The sequence below is a fragment of the Diceros bicornis genome, chromosome 13 (genome assembly GCF_020826845.1).
Source record: "Diceros bicornis minor isolate mBicDic1 chromosome 13, mDicBic1.mat.cur, whole genome shotgun sequence".
Classification (NCBI taxonomy): domain Eukaryota; kingdom Metazoa; phylum Chordata; class Mammalia; order Perissodactyla; family Rhinocerotidae; genus Diceros; species Diceros bicornis.
The window spans coordinates 37,837,925-37,856,448 of record NC_080752.1 but is presented as its reverse complement, the minus strand read 5'-3'; the positions used below and the strand labels follow the sequence as shown (position 1 = coordinate 37,856,448).

The 18,524-nt window shown below is 36.9% G+C and overlaps 1 protein-coding gene across 12 annotated transcripts in view; it reads left to right on the top strand.

Annotated features, from left to right (window-relative positions):
• The window catches only part of EIF4G3 (eukaryotic translation initiation factor 4 gamma 3), a 328,826-nt gene that overhangs the window by 261,895 nt on the left and 48,407 nt on the right, over nucleotides 1-18,524 (top strand). For all 12 annotated transcript variants that reach the window (XM_058553132.1, XM_058553124.1, XM_058553130.1 and 9 more), the window contains one exon: nucleotides 4,605-4,802. In XM_058553132.1, coding sequence (XP_058409115.1) covers nucleotides 4,605-4,802 — 198 coding nt within the window. The remainder of the gene's footprint in view (nucleotides 1-4,604; nucleotides 4,803-18,524) is intronic.

The following is an 18,524-nucleotide window of genomic DNA, read 5'->3' as shown; positions in this document are numbered from 1 at the left end:
ACCTGAAGCACTGATTTTTCTCTCTCCACCCTAGCTTTTAACCTGTCGTTTAAGACCTAATTTTCTCTCACAATTAGCGCACACTGGTTCTTTGATCTTTCCTTGTTCTCGATTCTCAAAATAGAAAATCCTCATTAACAATTCCTTCCTAAAATGTTTTCCTCTTCCTAAAATATCTTCTCTCCTGTCTTTTCACTTAGCCAACTTCTTTTGTCCTTCATATTCTGGCCCAATTCTCACTTCCTTCTTAAGGCATTCCTTGACTAACCCAGTGCCTTTGACCTCTCTTGTACCTACACTACTCCCTTCTTTGGCTCCTAATCCACCTTGTCCTTGCTGTGTCACTCTACTTGTAACTATCTTGTCTCTGCAGCTAAATTTTGATGGCCTGGAAGGCAATAACTATGCCTTATGCTTCATTTGTACCTACAGAATTTGTTGAGCATCAAGTAGATAGTCAGTTATGATGAATAAATGATTTTCAGTAAATTTTTTGTTGTTTGATGCTGGAGATTTTTTTATTATTGAGTGTAATTGACATATTATATTAGTTTGAGGTATACAATGTAATGATTCGATTTTTGTATGTTTTACAAAATGATCACCACAGTTAGTCTAGTTAACATCCATCATCATACATAGTTACAAAATTTATTTTTTCTTCTAATGAGAACTTTTAAGAACTTTCTTAGCAACTTTCAAGTATGTGATATGGTATCATTAACTATAGTCATGTTCTACATTACTTCAATAAATTACCTTTTTATTATCCTATTTTTCTAAGCTTCACTTACCTTCTGAAATATTTGAAGATGTTTGAAAGTTTTTTTTTCCTTGATGTTAAAGCAGTTTAAAGTTTTAGACCTAAATGCTACTGTCTCAGTTGATAAAATTTTAGAGAGATACAATGACTCCCTCCTTCCCTAATAAACTTTTAATGTTTTTTCTTTATAAAAGCAATACTGACTCATTGCTGAAAAACTTCACAGTGTTACTTTTAAAAATTTAAATAAATTTGTTTAGGGCTGGCCCCGTGGCTTAGCGGTTAAGTGTGTGTGCTCCGCTGCTGGCGGCCCAGGCTCGGATCCTGGGTGCACACCAACGCGCTGCTTCTCCGGCCACGCTGAGGCCGCGTCCCACATACAGCAACTAGAAGGATGTGCAGCTATGACACACAACTATCTACTGGGGCTTTGGGGGAAAAATAAATAAATAAAAATTTTGAAAAAATTAAATAAATTTATTTACTATCTTCTGCCTACTGAAAACTGTTAACATATTGGCACATATTCTAAAAGTCCTTGTATTTAGATACAAATTTTTATAGGAATGAAACAAAACATTTTATAGGCCTTTTCAGTTATGGTATCATGGTTTCATGGATTTTTGCGACTTCATATTTTTACTAAGGCATAATTTACATTTAGTAAAAGTTACTTTTTTGTATACAGTTCCACAGTTGTTGACAAGCACACAGTCATTTAACTACCACCACAATCAAGATGTAGAACATTTCCGTCAGCCCCTCGAAATTTCCTTGTACTAATTTATATTCAGCCTTTCCTCACATGCTCCCCCCCGGCAGTCACTGATTTGTTTGTCCCTATAGTGTTGCTTTTTCCAGAATATCATATAAATGAAATCATTTTGAATATAGCTTCTTTCGCTCAGCATATACATTTGAGATTCAACCATAACATTACATGTATGATTAGTTTATTCCTTGTTTTTTATTACCCAGTAGTGTTCCATTGTTTGGATATACCAGAAATTGTTTATTCATTCACAGGATAAGCAGTTTCTAGGTTTTGGCAATTACAAATAAAATCACTATAAACATTCACATACAGAATTTGTGTGAACATAAGTTTTTGTTTCTTCTGGATAAATTCCTAACTATGAGATTGCTGAGTTATAAGTGTAGGTTTAACTTTATTAGAAAACACCAAACTGTTTTCCAAGATGATTATTGTACCGTTTTGTATTTCCACTGGCAAAGCATGAGAGTTTCAATTATTCCACATCTTCACCAGCACTTATTGTTTTCTGCTTGATAAAGTTTAGCCATTCCTAATGGATATGTGATAGTATCTCATTGTAGTTTTAATTTGCATTTCCCAAATGACTTAATATGTTGAATAAGCACATCTTTTTATGTGCTTATTTGCCATTCATGTATCTTCTTTGGTAAAATTTCTGATCATATCTTTTGCCCTGTTTCATTGGGTGGTATTTTTTTTTTTTTTTTGAGGAAGATGGGCCCTGCACTAACATCTATTGCCAATCTTCCTCTTTTTCTTTTTTCTGTCTAAAGCCTCAGTACATAGTTGTATATCATAGTTGTAGAGATATAGCTCTTCTATGTAGGACGCTGCCTCAGCATGGCTTGATGAGCGGTGAGTAGGTCCATGCCTGGGACCTGAACCAGCGAACTTAACCAACCGCTATGCCACCAGGCTGGCCCCTGGTGTGTTTTCTTACAGTTCAGTTTTGAGAGTTCTTTATATATTCTTGAAACAAATTCTTTATGGAATGTGTGTTTTGTAAAAATTTTCTGCTTGTGTGGTCTGTCTTTTAATGGTGTCTTTTGTAGAGCAGAAGCTTTTAATTTTGATGATGCTTAGTTTATTCATTTTTTCATTTATAGATTGTGCTTTTGCTGTCATTTCCAAAAAAATCTTTGCATAACCCAAGAATACAAAGTTTTTTTCCTATGTCATCTTCTAGAATTTGCAGTTAGGTTTTACATTTTGGTCTATGATCCAGTTTTAGTTAATTTTTGTATTATGTGCAAGGTATGATTAGGTTCACTTTTCTTTTTGCTTATGAATATCCAGTTGTTCCAGCACCATTTGTTGAAAAGACTGTCCCTTATCCATGGAGTCTCCTTTGGACCTTTTTTGAAAATCAATTCATCATATATATGTGAATTTATTTCTAGACTTTCTGTTCTGTTCCAGTGATCCCTGTGTCTGTCCTCTGGCCAATACCACACTGTCTGTTTATAGTAGTTTTTTATAGTAAGTGTTGAAATCAAGTTGTATGAGTCCTCTAACTTTGGTATCTTTCAAAATTGTTTAGGCTATTCTAGTTTTTTTATCTTTCCATATAAATCGTAGAATCAGCTTCTTGATTTGTACAAAAAAAATCCTACTAGGATTTTTATTTTGATTGTGTTAAGTCTGTAGATCAAGTTAAAGAAAACTGAGAACAGTAATGAATCTTCTAATACTTAACGTGGTATAGATCTCCATTCATTTAGTCCTCATTGAGTTCTTTCATCAGTAATTTATAGTTTTCATCATACAGCTCCTATGGATATTTTTGTTAGATTCTTAGCTAAGTATTTCATGGGTTTTGGTGCCTTTGTAAATGGTCCTTTTTGAACAATGTAATTTATAGTTGTTTGTTACTAACATATAGAAATAAAGTTGATGTTTGTATATTGATTTGTATTCTACAATCTTGCTCGACTCACTTATTAGTTCTAATATCTCTTTTTGTAGATATTAGATATTAGATGATATGTAGACAATCATATCATCGGTGACTAGAGAGTTTTATTTCTTCCTTTACGATCTGTATGGATTATAGTTCTTTTTCTTTGCTTTATTGTACTGACTGCAACTTCCAGTGTGATTTTGAATAGGAATGGTGAGAATGGACATTTTTGGTCTGTTTGCAGTCTTAGGGGGAAAACATTCGTTCTTTCACCGTTGAGTAGAGTTATAGATGGGCTTTTTCTTGTTGATTGAGGAAACTCTCTTCTATTCCTAATTTGATAAGAATTTCTACAACATCTAAAAAATTCTTGCCTACTATTCTATGCCATAATTTGTACTATACCATAACTTAATCAAATTCCTATTTTAAGACATTTAAGTTATTTGCTATATAGAGTTATTGATAGTTATTGTGGCTAAAATCTTTTATACCTATCCTTAAATATGAATTAATTTTTAAAAGTATAATTGCTGATTCAAAGGGCAGTCACAGTTTTAAAGCTTTTAATACACGTTGTGGAATTGCCCTTAGAAATGTAGTAGATGGGGCTGGCCCGGTGGCGTAGCCATTAAGTGTGCGTGCTCCGCTTCAGTGGCCCAGGGTTCGCAGTTTCAGATCCCGGGCATGCACCGACGCACCACTTGTCAAGACATGCTGTGGCGGTGTCCCATATAAAGTAGAGGAAGATGGGCACGGGCGTTAGCCCAGGGCCCATCTTCCTCAGCAAAAAAAGAGGAGGATTGGCATCGGATGTTAGCTCAGGGCTAATCTTCCTCACAAAAAATTAATTAATTAATTAATTAATTAAATAAAATTGGTGAGTTTAAAAAAAAAAAAAGAAATGTACCAGATGATACTCCCACCAGTAAAGGATGACTATACCTAGTTCCTAGAATTCTCATTAGGAGTGAAAAAGAGGTGGTATAATTTTTTACTATTTGTTAAAATAGATTTAATTATTTCTGTGGCTAGTTCACATTTTTTGTTCTTAATTTGGGGATTTTAACTTATAAATTATAAGCAAAATATTAATTCTTACAAAAAAACATCAAATAGTCCCAGTTACTATACTGCTCTTTTCTTTTTTGTGGCCCTTCTAGGAACTTTTTAGAAAAGTTCGAAGTATCTTAAATAAATTGACACCACAAATGTTCAACCAACTGATGAAGCAAGTGTCAGGACTTACTGTTGACACAGAGGAGCGGCTGAAAGGAGTCATTGACCTGGTCTTTGAGAAAGCTATTGATGAACCCAGTTTCTCTGTGGCTTACGCAAACATGTGTCGATGTCTAGTAACGGTAAGAAGAGAGGAAGGAGTAAAACCAGAAATCTCCAAGAGGTATATTCTCCCCTCACTACACATTCTTCCCAAAAGTGTTATTGGGGCAACGTAAAGGGGAGAATATATTTTTAGCACTTATTAATATAATATCCTCATTGTATAAAAAGAATCTTGCTTTATTAAAATGTATCCTCACCTCTGGAGGGGATGTGGAGACTAGACTAAAATAGACATGATGTGGTCCTATCCAATGTGAGAAGGATTGAATAAGGTTTAAATTAGCAATATGAAATTATTGTCATGGACACTCAATTTTTCCTGGGATGTCATCTTACAGAAATAAAGTGAATACATGTATTCACATTTAATTAAATTCAAAATTGAGAGATTGGTTCTAATTCTAGCTTCTGAAAATGATAGGATAGTTGTGGTTATAAAGGGTTCAAAACTGATAATTTCATCTTTTAGGAACTATTAGATTTCTTTCTCTTTACATTGTCCACAGCCAATTAATCTCCATAGCCTGTCAAATCTAGGGCAAGACAGAATGGGAAACCAAAGAGCTTCTGGTTAGTGTTCCTTGTCTTCTGTTCTGAAGTCATAAACCTGCCATGTACCATATGTGTTTTCTCTACTTGTTACTGTTACCAAGGTATCTGTGTCAGAAATGTGTGTCCTTTAACATTTGAGTTTTTTCTTAATTATCACAACTCATTATCATGCCTCTATATAAAATGCAAAACTCTATCATTCTGTCAATATTTTGAGTACCTGTTCAAAGGTAGGTAAGTCTATTGGGACTTGGAAAAGTTTTATCTTCTTTCTTTAAGGAACTCAAAATTCATATTGAAAAAAAGCATTCACAAGAGAAAAATCACTTATAAGATATGCTGTGATATTGCAGTGTGTTGATGCCTGCATGGATGGTTTAGACTTACAAATCAAGTTGGAGGAAAAAGAAATCACTGTGTTGGTGGGAGAGTGATAAACTTTTACGAAGCAAGTAGTTTGAGTTGGGTCTGGGAGGATGGAGAGTATAACTATAGAGAAGGAAGAACATATTCTAGGCAGGTTCAAGTCTGAGGCAGCAAGCATGGCCTAATGGTTACAGACATGGGCGTTGGAGTCTCACAGTTCTAGCTTTAAAATTTAAACTTTAAAATTTAAATGCCACTTGCTAACTTTATAACCTTACAGTTGTTACATAACCTCTTTAAACCTCAGTTTTTAATCCATAAAATAAGATTAATTCATACAATTTAAGGTTATTATAATGATAAAATTAATTAAAATGAATGAAATTGTGTATGTAAAGTTCCCAGCTCAGTATCTGGCCTGTAGTAAAGTCTTAAATAATTCAAAAACTATATTGGTGGTGGGAAAGATGGCGAAGATCTTGAAATGCTGACTGTAGAACGAGGATGATTGTAGTAACAGAAACCATATCTATTCAGCACCTATTAGGTTGCAATATGGGCAGATGCTTTACATAGTATATTATTTTTAATGGTTATTATAACCCTGAAAGGTCAGTATTATTAGCCCCACTTTATTAAATTGGAAACTGAGACTTAAAAAAGGATAAATAACTTGCTCAAGGTCATATAAGTAGTAAGTGGAAGTGCTAGAATCCAAATCTAGGATTATTTAACTCATTGCCTTCTAATGTACTAGTTATCTGAAAGCAAACTGCTTCTCCATCTCATGCCCCTCGTTTTCATTGTGGCAGGCATGACATCCTGGAGTCACTAAGTAGAACTATGACTAGATCCCGGATCTTCTGGCTCATGTTCTTTTTCAGTTTTGGATTTAATCTTATAGGCAGAGAAAGATTGTTTTTGTTTTTTAATAGAAGAGTATCTTTGATGAAAATGATCTTTGAAAAGGCCGAGTAATAATAAAAGTTGGATTGGAATAGGAGGAAATTATAGAACAGATAAACCAACCATTTATGTGACTTTTGTTATGATCTACCCTTTTTTAAGTAAGATTTTTTAAACTTTGTTGGGTTATTTTAAATTACAGAATCACCTGTTGGGATAAGTCCAGCAGTATAGACGCATACAGAGAAGTAGTTAATGCCCTTCCAGTTGCTGTCCCAGCCAGTTGAGCCTCCTTCCCTCCAAGGCAGTCAGTGTGAATGGTTTGCATGTGTCCTTCCACAGTTTTCTTTATATTAATGAAATCATATAAAAACATACACATATACATATGTATAAAGAGGATATTTGTTGCTTTAATTGAATTATATCATCCACATTGTTTTGTAGTTTGCATTTTTTTATTTAACATGTTTTGGGCATCCCGCTAGGTCATTCCAGATAGATTTTACTCATACATTTTTAGTAGTTGCATATATGTATATACCATAATTTTTCCAGCTATTTCGCTCCCTCCCCCTCCCTTCTTCTCTCTCCCCCTTCCCCAACCCCCACCCCGCCAGGTTTCTAGTTTGGGTTTTTTTTTTATTACAACCATAAGCAATGCTGCAATAAACATCTAAGTATATTTATCATTACATGCTGGAGCTTTTCCTTTTTTTTGGGGGGGGGGGGTGAGGAAGATTGGCCCTGAGCTAGCATCTGTTGCCAATCTTTCTCTTTTTGCTGAGGAAGGTTGTCCTTGAGCTGACATCTGTGCTCATCTTCCACTGTTTTGTGTGTGGTGCGCGGCCACAGCATGGCTTGATGAGCGGTGCGTCAGTCAGTGCCCAGAATCTGAACCTGCGAACCCCAGGCCGCCACAGCAGAGCACGTGCACTTAACCACTGTTGGCCAGCCCCTGGAGCTTTTACTTATTTAACATACATTTCCCTAAAGTTGTATCATATACCAAAGCATATATGTTTTTAAACTTCTTTTTTGGTTGACGTATAACAGACATACATGCTGTTTGGGAAAAGAAAAATACCTCATTTGTAGTTTTGTGAAATTTAATAATGTAAATACTCTTCATGGCTGATTTTAAGCTACCAGCAGTTTGACAGTTGACACACAAAGTTCCTATTTAACAATTGGCTTTCACAAACCAGTATGAGCCAACTTTATCATACCACTACAATATGCATACAGAAAAGTCTATAAATCAGTAGTGTACAGCTCAATGTATATCAGTAAAGTAAACACACCTACCACCCTGGTCAATATATAGAACTGTAACCTTCCCTCTTTCTTAAAGATAACCACTATCCTGACTTCTAACACCTAATTTACTTTTGAGATACTGAGGGCCTGAAATAAAAAAGTGGCAATGGGAATAAAGTTATGGGTGTCTAATACAAACCAAATACAAAAATCAAACAATCACAGGAGTAATGAAAATCTCAATATGAAAAGCTGACCTTTCAAGAGAAAATTGAGGAGACTATCTTCATGAAATTTAAGTAGGGAAAAATTTCTTCAGCAAGATTCAAAATGAATATAAAGGAAAAAAATCACATTAGACTGTTAAAATTTACTATCCTTGGTGCATCAGGTGATACCAGAAATAAAATAAAAAGATAAAGCCACAGCCTGGGAGAATCTCTTTGGAATACATAAGTGACACGATATTAGAATTCAGAATTGAGGGAAAAGAAGCAAATTAATAAGAAAAAAAATGCCTAGTTAAAAAATGGGCAGTTCTAGGGGCCAGCCCCGGGGTGTAGCGGTTAAGCGCGCACGCTCAGCTGCTGGCGGCCCGGGTTTGGATCCTGGGCGCGCACCGACACACCGCTTGTCAAGCCATGCTGTGGCGGTGTCCCACATAAAGTGGAGGAAGACTAGCGCCGATGTTAGCTCAGGGCCAGTCTTTCTCAGCAAAAAAAGAGGAGGATTGGCATGGATGTTAGCTCAGGGCTGATATTCCTCATAATAATAATAATTAACAACAAGAACAAATGGGCAGTTCATAGAAGTGAAAATCTATTGGCTGATAAATTTAAGAAAAGATACTCAGTGTTACTCCTTATTAGGGAAATGACAAGATAAACCACAATTCTATACAAGTCACCTGCATTAGAATGACAAAAAATGAAACCATTTTAAAGTGTTGACAAAGATGAATACAATCACTTTAGAGAGTAATTGGACAATAATGTTGAAGATGATCATATACTACTCCCTAGCAATTTTACTTCTTGGTATATACCTCAGAGAAGTTCCCAGACGTGTGCAAGTAATCATACATAAGAATGTTGATTTGTGTATTCGTTTTAATAGTGAATAGTAGAAAATAATTGAAATAAGCCTAAATAAGACAGAGTATACCACAATTTATTTGTTCAGTGGATTTGAATAGTAATATATATACATAGCAACTAAAATTAATGAAGTAGGGCCGGCCCCGTGGCTTAGCGGTTAAATGCGCACACTCCGCTATTGGCCTGGGTTCGGATCCCGGGTGCACGCTGAGGCACCACTTCTCCGACCATGCTGAGGCCGTGTCCCACATACAGCAATTAGAAGGATGTGCAACTATGACATACAACTATGTACTGGGGCTTTGGGGGAAAAAAAAAAAGGAGGAGGATTGGCAATAGATGTTAGCTCAGAGCTGGTCTTCCTCAGCAAAAAGAGGAGGATTACCATGGATGTGTAGCTCAGGGCTGATCTTCCTCACAAAAAAAATAAAAAAATAAAAAATAAAATTAATGAAGTAATACTAAAGGTATTAGCATGGATCAGCCTAAAAAATAGTACTTGAATAACAGTATAACACCATTTAATAAAGTTTTGTAATATGCAAATAAAGTTATTATTCATTAAATACATAAAAAATCAAATTATACAAGTTAGAAATGCTAAACATTAAATTCAAGGTGAGAGAGAAGGAAGTGGGATTAAGGAAAAGTACACAGGGACAATTATTAGGACTCTGCTATTGACAGGCTAGGTAATTCAGACTCACGGATAACAATTGGAAAAGCTGGTCACAATATTAAAAAATCTCAAAGGCATCATAAAGCTAAAATAAAGAATTATGAAGGCTAAGATCCTAGAAAAGGTGGAAATTCAAAGAAAAGTGAAACGTTTGGTAAAACTTCCCCTAGAAGAGGCAACTAAAAATCTTAACTTGTTTTTCATAGACTTGTTGGGCTAGGGTGACAAAACTTGGGGTCAGGGCCCTCCAAAAGGAGTGGCAGAAAAGGCTCTGGTAAATCCGCCTATCCTTTAGGCTGGGATCCCAAAGGACTCCATGCCTGGAACAAGGGTGAACCAGAAATTGACCTGCTCTCACGGGTACTGTAGCTCAATATTAAATCATCTCAACCCTTGTATTTGGATTACAGTGATTTCAGAGCTAGTAATCCCTTTTAGAGACTATCATACTAGTCTTCAAATTATATCTGCGAACAGTTTTTCAAATAAAATGTCCAGCACACAATTAGAAATAATTAGTCACAGAGGGAAAAAAGACAGCATGAGTGAGAACCAGCAACAGATGTCGCACAGGGGCTCCAGCTATTGGCTTTCTCAAATACAGACGTTAAATGACTATACTTATTGTATTCAAGGTGATAAAGATAGATTGAGAATTTCAAGAAAACAAAGTCTGAAAAGAACCAATAGAAATTCTAGAACTAAATATTATAATAAAATTAAAAACTTAACATGGATGAGTTTAATAGCAGATTGGACACAGCTGGAGAAAAGAATAATGAACTAGAAGATAGGTCTGTAGAATTCAGAATGAAGCACAGAGGAGAGAGGATAGACTGAAAAAAAGCAAAAATTGAAGAGAATGGCTGAGAAATTTTTCATACCTGAGATGTTAAAGTCACAGATTCAAAAGATTTCCTACAAATTCCAAGCATGAATTAAAAAAAGGTGAAAATGAAGGGAAGCTTTTAGACCAGTCAAGTAAAGCTATTTACAACAGAAGATGAAAAATAGCCAGAGGGGAAAAATAAGATATTAAAAAGTACAATAATTTGTCTGCAGGTTTCTTAATCAGGACACAAAAGTCACTATATACAAAAGAAAAGATTGATAAATTTAATGAACTACATTAAAATTAGTGTTTTTTTTTTTAAGATTTTATTTATTTATTTATTTTCCCCCCAAAGCCCCAGTAGATAGTTGTATGTCATAGCTGCACATCCTTCTAGTTGCTGCATGTGGGACGTGGCCTCAGCATGGCCAGAGAAGCAGTGCGTCAGTGCGCACCCGGGATCCGAACCCGGGCCGCCAGCGGCAGAGCGCGAGCACCTAACCACTAAGCCATGGGGCCAGCCCTAAAATTAGTGTTTTTCATCAAATATGTGGTTAAGAGAGTAAAAATGCGAGCCACGTATTAGAAAAACATAATTGCAACATAAAAATCCAATAAAGTATTTATATATCAGATTAAAAAAAAGCTACTAGAAATCAATAAGAAAATAGCTCAGTTTTTTAAACAGACGAGACTTACATAGTCACTTTACCGAAGAGGTTATCCAAATGACCGACAAACGTGACAAAAATTAATCAGCTAGGCACAAAACCATGCAGTAATACCACATTACTAAATTTACCAGGTATTGGCAAATATGTGAAGCAACAAGAACTCTCAAACACTGCCGGTGGGAATATAAATTATAACAGCTGCTTTGGAAAAGACTTCAGCATTATCTACAAAAGCTGAAGTTATTTTTCTGCTATAACCAGGATTTGCATTCTGAAGTATATACCCAGCCGATAAACATACATTTCTTATGTGCCAAGAAACATATATAAAAATTTAGTAGTATTTTTCATGATGGGTAAAAATTTGAAATGGTGTCCATTTGGTAGTAGAATGGATAAATTGTTGCATGTTTATAGTAAGACAGTGAACCCAAACTATAGCTATACACATGTGGATGAATCTCACAATAAGCTTGAGCAAAAGAAACCAGACCCAAAAGAATATATACTGTGTGAAATAAAGTTCAAACAGGAAGTAAAAATAAACTACGGTGTTTGGGGATGCATGTCTATAAAACAAAGAAAAGCAAAAAAAGTAGTTATTACAAAAATATAGGATAATGGGATTAACTTTAGGGGTTGGAGGTGGCAGGGCTTTGGAAGGAGAATTCAGGTGGGGCTCTGGGAAGATATCAGTGCTCGTTTTCTTGACCCCGGTGCTAAATCTAGTGGTGTTGGGGCCGGCCTGGTGGCGCAAGCAGTTAAGTGCATGCGCTGTGGCGGCCCGCCGGTTCGTCTCCCGGGCGCGCACCGATGCACTGCTTGTCAAGCCATGCTGTGGCGGCGTCCCATATAAAGTGGAGGAAGATGGGCACGGATGTTAGCCCAGGGCCAATCTTCCTCAGCAAAAAAAAACAAAGAGAAGGATTGGCAGATGTAAGCACAGGGCCGATCCCCCCACCCCCAAAACAAACAAACAAACAAACAAAAAACAAATAAATCTAGTAGTGTTCATGTGAAGTTGCCTTATCATAATTCATTGAGCTGGACCTTAAAAAGTTAAAAGAAAAAAAAAACAAGCAATAGAGTGAAAAATAAACAAATACTCTGTCTTCTTGAGCTTTAATGTTTAGTTTCTTATAAAGTAAAAGATCTAAAGCAAATATGGCAAAATATTAAGATGTAACAAAGTTAGATGATGAATACATGAATGTGTGCTGTATGATTTTATACTCTATAGGGAAAGAAATGGAGTTTAGCCAATTATTTTTTCAAGATGACATGTCCATGGGCCAGTGTTGCCCCAAATTCAAATGTTAGTATATGTTTCACTAATGCCAGCTCAAACAGATTTCTTTCCTTCAAGTGTCTGTTTAATATACTAATGTTTGTTGTGAAATTAAACAAAAAGAATCTACTCTGTGCAGCATTTTACAACCGTTCTTAACCATGGGAACTGTTTTTTTTTTTTTTTTTTAAGATAATTACTACTTTGAGAAATGATACCTCCCAATGGAATGAGAGAAATTGAAGACAGTGAATAAAAAATTAACTGGGGGAGGTGCTCTTTTCCTATTCATTGTACTCATTAAGTTATTTAAGTAACTTCACTGTTATTATCAATATGTTTTACTGACACACTCACAGGTTCAATTGCAAGGACTTTGGCCTGATTCATAATCATAAGAAATGTGTAGACCTGTGCCACGTGCATGGATTATCAGTGTTGGTCATTTGAAATAATGGACGCTGTTACAGTTGACCACACAGAGTCATACAATATAGTCATTAGTAGTAGTAGTAAAGGTAAGGAATAGTGGGATTCATAGCAATATTTTTTTGAGATTTTTGCTAAAATGGGTACATCTAACTGACTTAATCCTCATAACCATTCTATTATCTCTATTTCACAACTTTGTCTGAAAGTTAGGAAATTGCCTAAATAGAGATTTTATGCTTATAGAGATTCTGAAAATTAAATGACAGAACCTTAGTTCAAACAAATGCCTAGATCATTGGTTCTCAACCAGGGGTGGTTTTGTTCCCCAGGGGACATTGGACAATGGCTGGAGACATTTTTTGGTTATTGCTGCTGGCGTCTTAGTGGGTAAAGGCCTAGGATGCTACTAAACATCCTACAGTGCGTGCACAAGACAGCCTCCCACAATAAAGAATTATCTAACCCACAATGTCAGTAGTGTCGAGAAACTCTGGCCTAGATTGTTGAGATTTTAAGATTTAGAATACTCATTCTTATTGTTTAGAGCAGTTTCTAAGCTTTTTTTCTGCGTTGGTGCCTTTCACATGGATCGCACACCCCCATTTAAAACCTCTTTCGGGGCCAGCCTGGTGGTGCAAGCGGTTAAGTGCTTGTGCTCCGCTGCGTTGGCCCAGGGTTCGCTGGTTAGGATCCCGGGCGTGCACCGATGCACTGCTTGGCAAGCCGTGCTGTGGTGGCGTCCCGTATAAAGTGGAGGATGATGGGGAGGAATGTTAGCCCAGGGCCAGTCTTCCTCAGCAAAAAAAAAGAGGAGGATTGGCAGATGTTAGCTGAGGGCTGATCTCCTCACAAAAAATAAATAAATAAATAAAATAAAACCTCTTTCGTTACTTTGCATCAATTATCTAGGTGAGGGCTAGAGAATGCAGTTATATTGTGAGTCAATTTTCCATGACATCTCAAAGGATAGGCTTTTAAGAAAGGAGTTCTTTAGTTTTATAGAGATTGCTCTGTAAATGCCATATTTATCATGCACACAGACACACACATATACAGCTGCCTGCCTCTACCAAGCTCTACCAAGTGAAACCTCTAGCCCAAAAGGCTTAAGGGCATCATAAGAGATAGTCACTATGCCTCTGGAGTGTGCTGCTACTTCTAATGGTTCAACTAGGGATGACTGAAGAAACCTGCAGGACCTCCTTCACAAATTGCAAAGCATTTAACTAGAATTCAATACTTCTTTTAGGAGGACATCTGAATTGAGTGGCAAATGGGGAAGAATGGACAAGAGAAAATGTTATCCTGTATCTAAATCTGTACTTAAATAAAATTTTGAATTAGATTATTGGTAATTTAAAATTGCTATGCTTTTGTTTGAATCATAATTTAAATGAAAATACCCATCTCAGAACCCCATTAGAATGTAAGCTCCTAAGAGCGGGGACTTGTTCTGTTTTTCTTTTTTCTTTTTTCCCCAGTGCTAAATTCCTAGTGCCCAAAATGGTTCCTGGCACATAATAGACCCTCAGACATGTGTTGTAAGTGAGTGGGTAAATGCATGAATGAAAGAATAACAACTTGAGTTTATTTTATGCCCTAAGTCTGCGTTTTTGTTACTTTTTATCTCTGCTGTGGCAGACGTGCATACCTTAGCTATAAAAAAATGGCACTGAAGGTAGATTTTTGAGCATTCTGTATCCGGTTATGCCAGGTCCAGAACTTTTAGTGTTACCACTTTTTAAGTGCTTTAAAGTAAGACGTGAAAAGAATGACAAGACTGAGTATGGCAAGAGACACTAAGAAAACAAGGGAGACACAACTAAATCTCATCAGAAATAAAGCCTGGAATTACAGACTGAAAAGTCGGCCTTAGGCAACAGCAAGTGGCTGGAATCAACTGGAGGAGGAGGGATGTGCAACTTGCCTCATGAAAGATGAAAAATGCTTTGAAGAAAAGATTGATGAGAAATGATTTACCCTTTCATAACCTTTTCATAACTTGACACCCCCCTTTTGAATCTTGTGGACATCCCTCAGCACTACATACCTCTTGAGGCCTATCTAATAAAGATGCGTTTTGATAGATGTTTCATATTACATGCAGACAGAGTATGTTATGTTCAGTTTTAGCAGGTGGTTTACTAAGGTCAGGACGTAACCACTCATAGAGGAAAGTATGTCACTGTGGACCCTTGAGTTATAGTTGGACAATTGATTTATTGCTCTTTACCTCACAGTTTAGAGTTAGCATGGAGGGTGCTCGCTTCGGCAGCACATATACTAGAGTTAGCATGGAGGTGCCATTTGATTGTACTAGTCATTCCAAACACTTTACCTCAGGCCAGAACATGCTTCTGGAGCAAAATGGCTTCTGGACCGTGGGTAGTCACTAGCATCTTTATGTTCTGAGACAGCACTGAAAATCCTGAGCGTGCTAAGCAAGGCCAGGGCTTGTCCTTCCATTTTCTGTTCTCCTATTTGACTACCATAATTAACACACAGCTGACAGCCCTTGATGATTCTCTGGGAGTGTGTTCCTTTTAGGGATAAGAAGTATTTACCTCTACACTAACAGATATATCAGCAGTACAGGTCCTGTTGCTTGAAGAAAATGGCAAGCTGATGCTGACAACATTCGTATCCAAGATTGCTGGCTGGCTGGTGTGTGGACAGGTCTCATCACAGTATGAGATGGTACACTGTTAGTTTACAGTGTAACATAATGTCATACTGTTAGTTTACTGGTATGCAAAAATGAAAAGGTAGGTGCTCTTCAGCGAATCTAGCTTACCAAGCGGCCTTATTAAACTATTCCCCCGACTCCCTTCCTCATTGAGAAAAAGAAACTGTCTCCCAAACAACCCATTTGAAACACGTATATCTTAGTTTTGATCATGAACTACTGTTAAATGAAAATTTTAGTTGTCTAAAGTGACCTTTCTCACTGTTACATATCACCTTTAATTTTTGTTATTATCCATGATCACATTTGCAAGCATTTACCTTGTCCTCTGTTGTGGACTAAATGTTTGTGGCCCCCCTAAAATTCACATGTTGAAGCCCTAACTCATTGTGATGGTAATAAGAGGTGGCACCTTTGGGAGATAATTAGGTTTAGATGAGGTCATAAGGGTGGAGCCCCCAGGATAGGATTATTGCCTTTGTAAGAAGAGGGAGAGCTGCTAGAGCTTCCTCTCTCTGCCACATGAGATTACAGGAGAAGACAGCTGTCTGCAAAAAAGGAAGGGGCCCTTAGCAAGAACTAAATGTGCATGCACCTTGATCTTGGACTTCCAGCCTCCAGAAATGTGAGAAATAAATGTCTGTTGTTTAAACCACCAGTCTATGGTATTTTGTTGTAGCAGCCCGAGCAGACTAAGATACTCACTCTTCACATTCTGTTTTAACTGACCAATTTCATTGGGTCTCTTGACCAGTCACTGTCCAGCAGACAACACATGCTGACTTAATAATGTCATAATCTTTTTGAATTTATCATCTCTTAAGAACAAAAAAATTACCGTGCATCACCATTCTCAGAGGATATGTTCTCACTAGCCTGTTGCCATTTTTCTACAACCCTGTTAACTATCCCCAGAGGACATTGAGATCATGTTCCAAACAAGTCATTAGGGAGTTGTGTAGTTAGACATTTAGAGGTATATATACTTGCAGATCTATGGCTCTTCTGCTGATTGTTCAGTTTTAATACTTCCATGTGAATAGATCTAGAAAGCTTATGCATGATAACGTTTTTTATGGCCTGTATGTGTGAAATGTCCCATGACCATCATTTTGGGATAGCAGATACTCTTTTCTCTTGCCTTTTGTGGTTCTCCCAATTGCTTTGTGAGCTAACTTTGTTTATATAGTTTCTTTGATATCTGTGTTATAGGTTATTCTTTATTTTTAATCATAAACGTATCAAATACAGCTCCAAGTGTTTAAATATAGCTATGTTTGTGTATTGAACTCTTAACTATGTGCTAGCTACTGTTTGCCTTCGTTAGACTATCTCATTTAAGCCTTCCAACAGTCCTAAGAGGTAGATGTTATCATCATCATTTTAGAAAGAAACAGGTTTGGTGAAGCTAAGTAACTTGGCGAAAGTCACATGGCAGAGCTGGGATTATCACTGTCTCCAAAGCTCCTGTTTCAACAGCTACTTTATAATGTCCCTCGATCTGCACTCATTGGAATGTCTCTTTTTGCATATGAAGGGACTGAGGATCAATGAGGTAACCTGTTCAAATTTACATGGTTGATTAGTTATAGAGCTGAGATTCAAACTCCCATTTTGTGACTCATGGTTCCAGTGCTCTTTCAATTTCAGTGTTCTGAATATCCCAGTTACAGCTTTCTTGTCTGTGACTTAGGAAGTGCTTCCGCCAGACCTATTTCACTGGATGTTTAAAGCTACACTCTAGGTTGGACACAGGTAATGTGCCTCCCTTCTTTTGGGTGATGAAGCTGAAACTTGGATTAGAAGAATTGCTTTTGTTTAAAAAGCAAGTAAACAAATCTTTTGATCCTTAACCCAGCCCTTTCAGTATAGCCTTCTCTACATAAAAGGTGAAAAAGGCATAGTTTTTTACATCTTTTGTGTAGGGAAATTCTCCCTTACCTTATGTCATTTCTACTTGTTCCTATAAACCAAAACTATTCCAGATTGTATTTATTTAATCTTTTTGACTTGTTTTAATTCTGGTCCTGCTCACCATAAAACAGTGGGTTGCATTTTTATATTGTTGTCCACATTCTTCCAATTTTTTACACAGTAAATCCGTAATTCAGGAAACATCTCTTTAGGGTTGGTAGATTGTGGCCCAGGCAGTTTTTATCAGATCAGTCAATTAGGTCCTTAGTGTTGATATAGATAATGCTGATGACTATACCAAGAAGCTAGATAGGACGTTTTGACTGGTTTCCTTGTGTTCTTATAAAGTAGCAAATTGAGTATTACTACTGATTTTTAGAACCTTTAGGTTGTTCTGGAACCTAATGTCATGTTGGTACTCTATTATATACCACCTTACTCATGGATATGCTTTTTGGTTCTCTTTGTAGTGCATTATTTGTATTCTGCGTCCTGTGTAGTAGAAAATAGAGTCTACTTTTGGCTTTTGCTTTAGAAAACCTTTGCTTTCACGTACTGTTTCTTTTGAAGGCTGTTTAAACACCTATCCTCAGGGTCCAGCCCGGTGGTACAGCAGTTAAATCCGTGCACTCCGCTTCCGTGGCCCGAGGGTTTGCAGGTTCGGAACCCCGGGCGCGCACCGACTCACCGCTTGTCAAGTCATGCTGTGGCGGCGTCCCATATAAAGTAGAGGAAGATGGGCATGGATGTTAGCCCAGGGCCAATCTTCTTCAGCAAAAAGAGAAGGATTGGCATTGGATGTTAGCTCAGGGCTGATCTTCCTCACAAAAAAAGAACACCTATCCTATTGTGTGATCACAGAGTAGGCCTGACTATGCAATGATTCGTAGTTGCTTGCATTTATATGACCTGAATTTGGTGATAAGGACGTGTTAGCTTTTCTTTGGTTGTCTGAAAAAGTATTTGGTGATCTTCCCCTCTTGCTAGTTAATGAAACACTTGGCCCCTTGGTTGATTAGAACTGGACTTGTTAAATGGTCTTTTATATGTCGT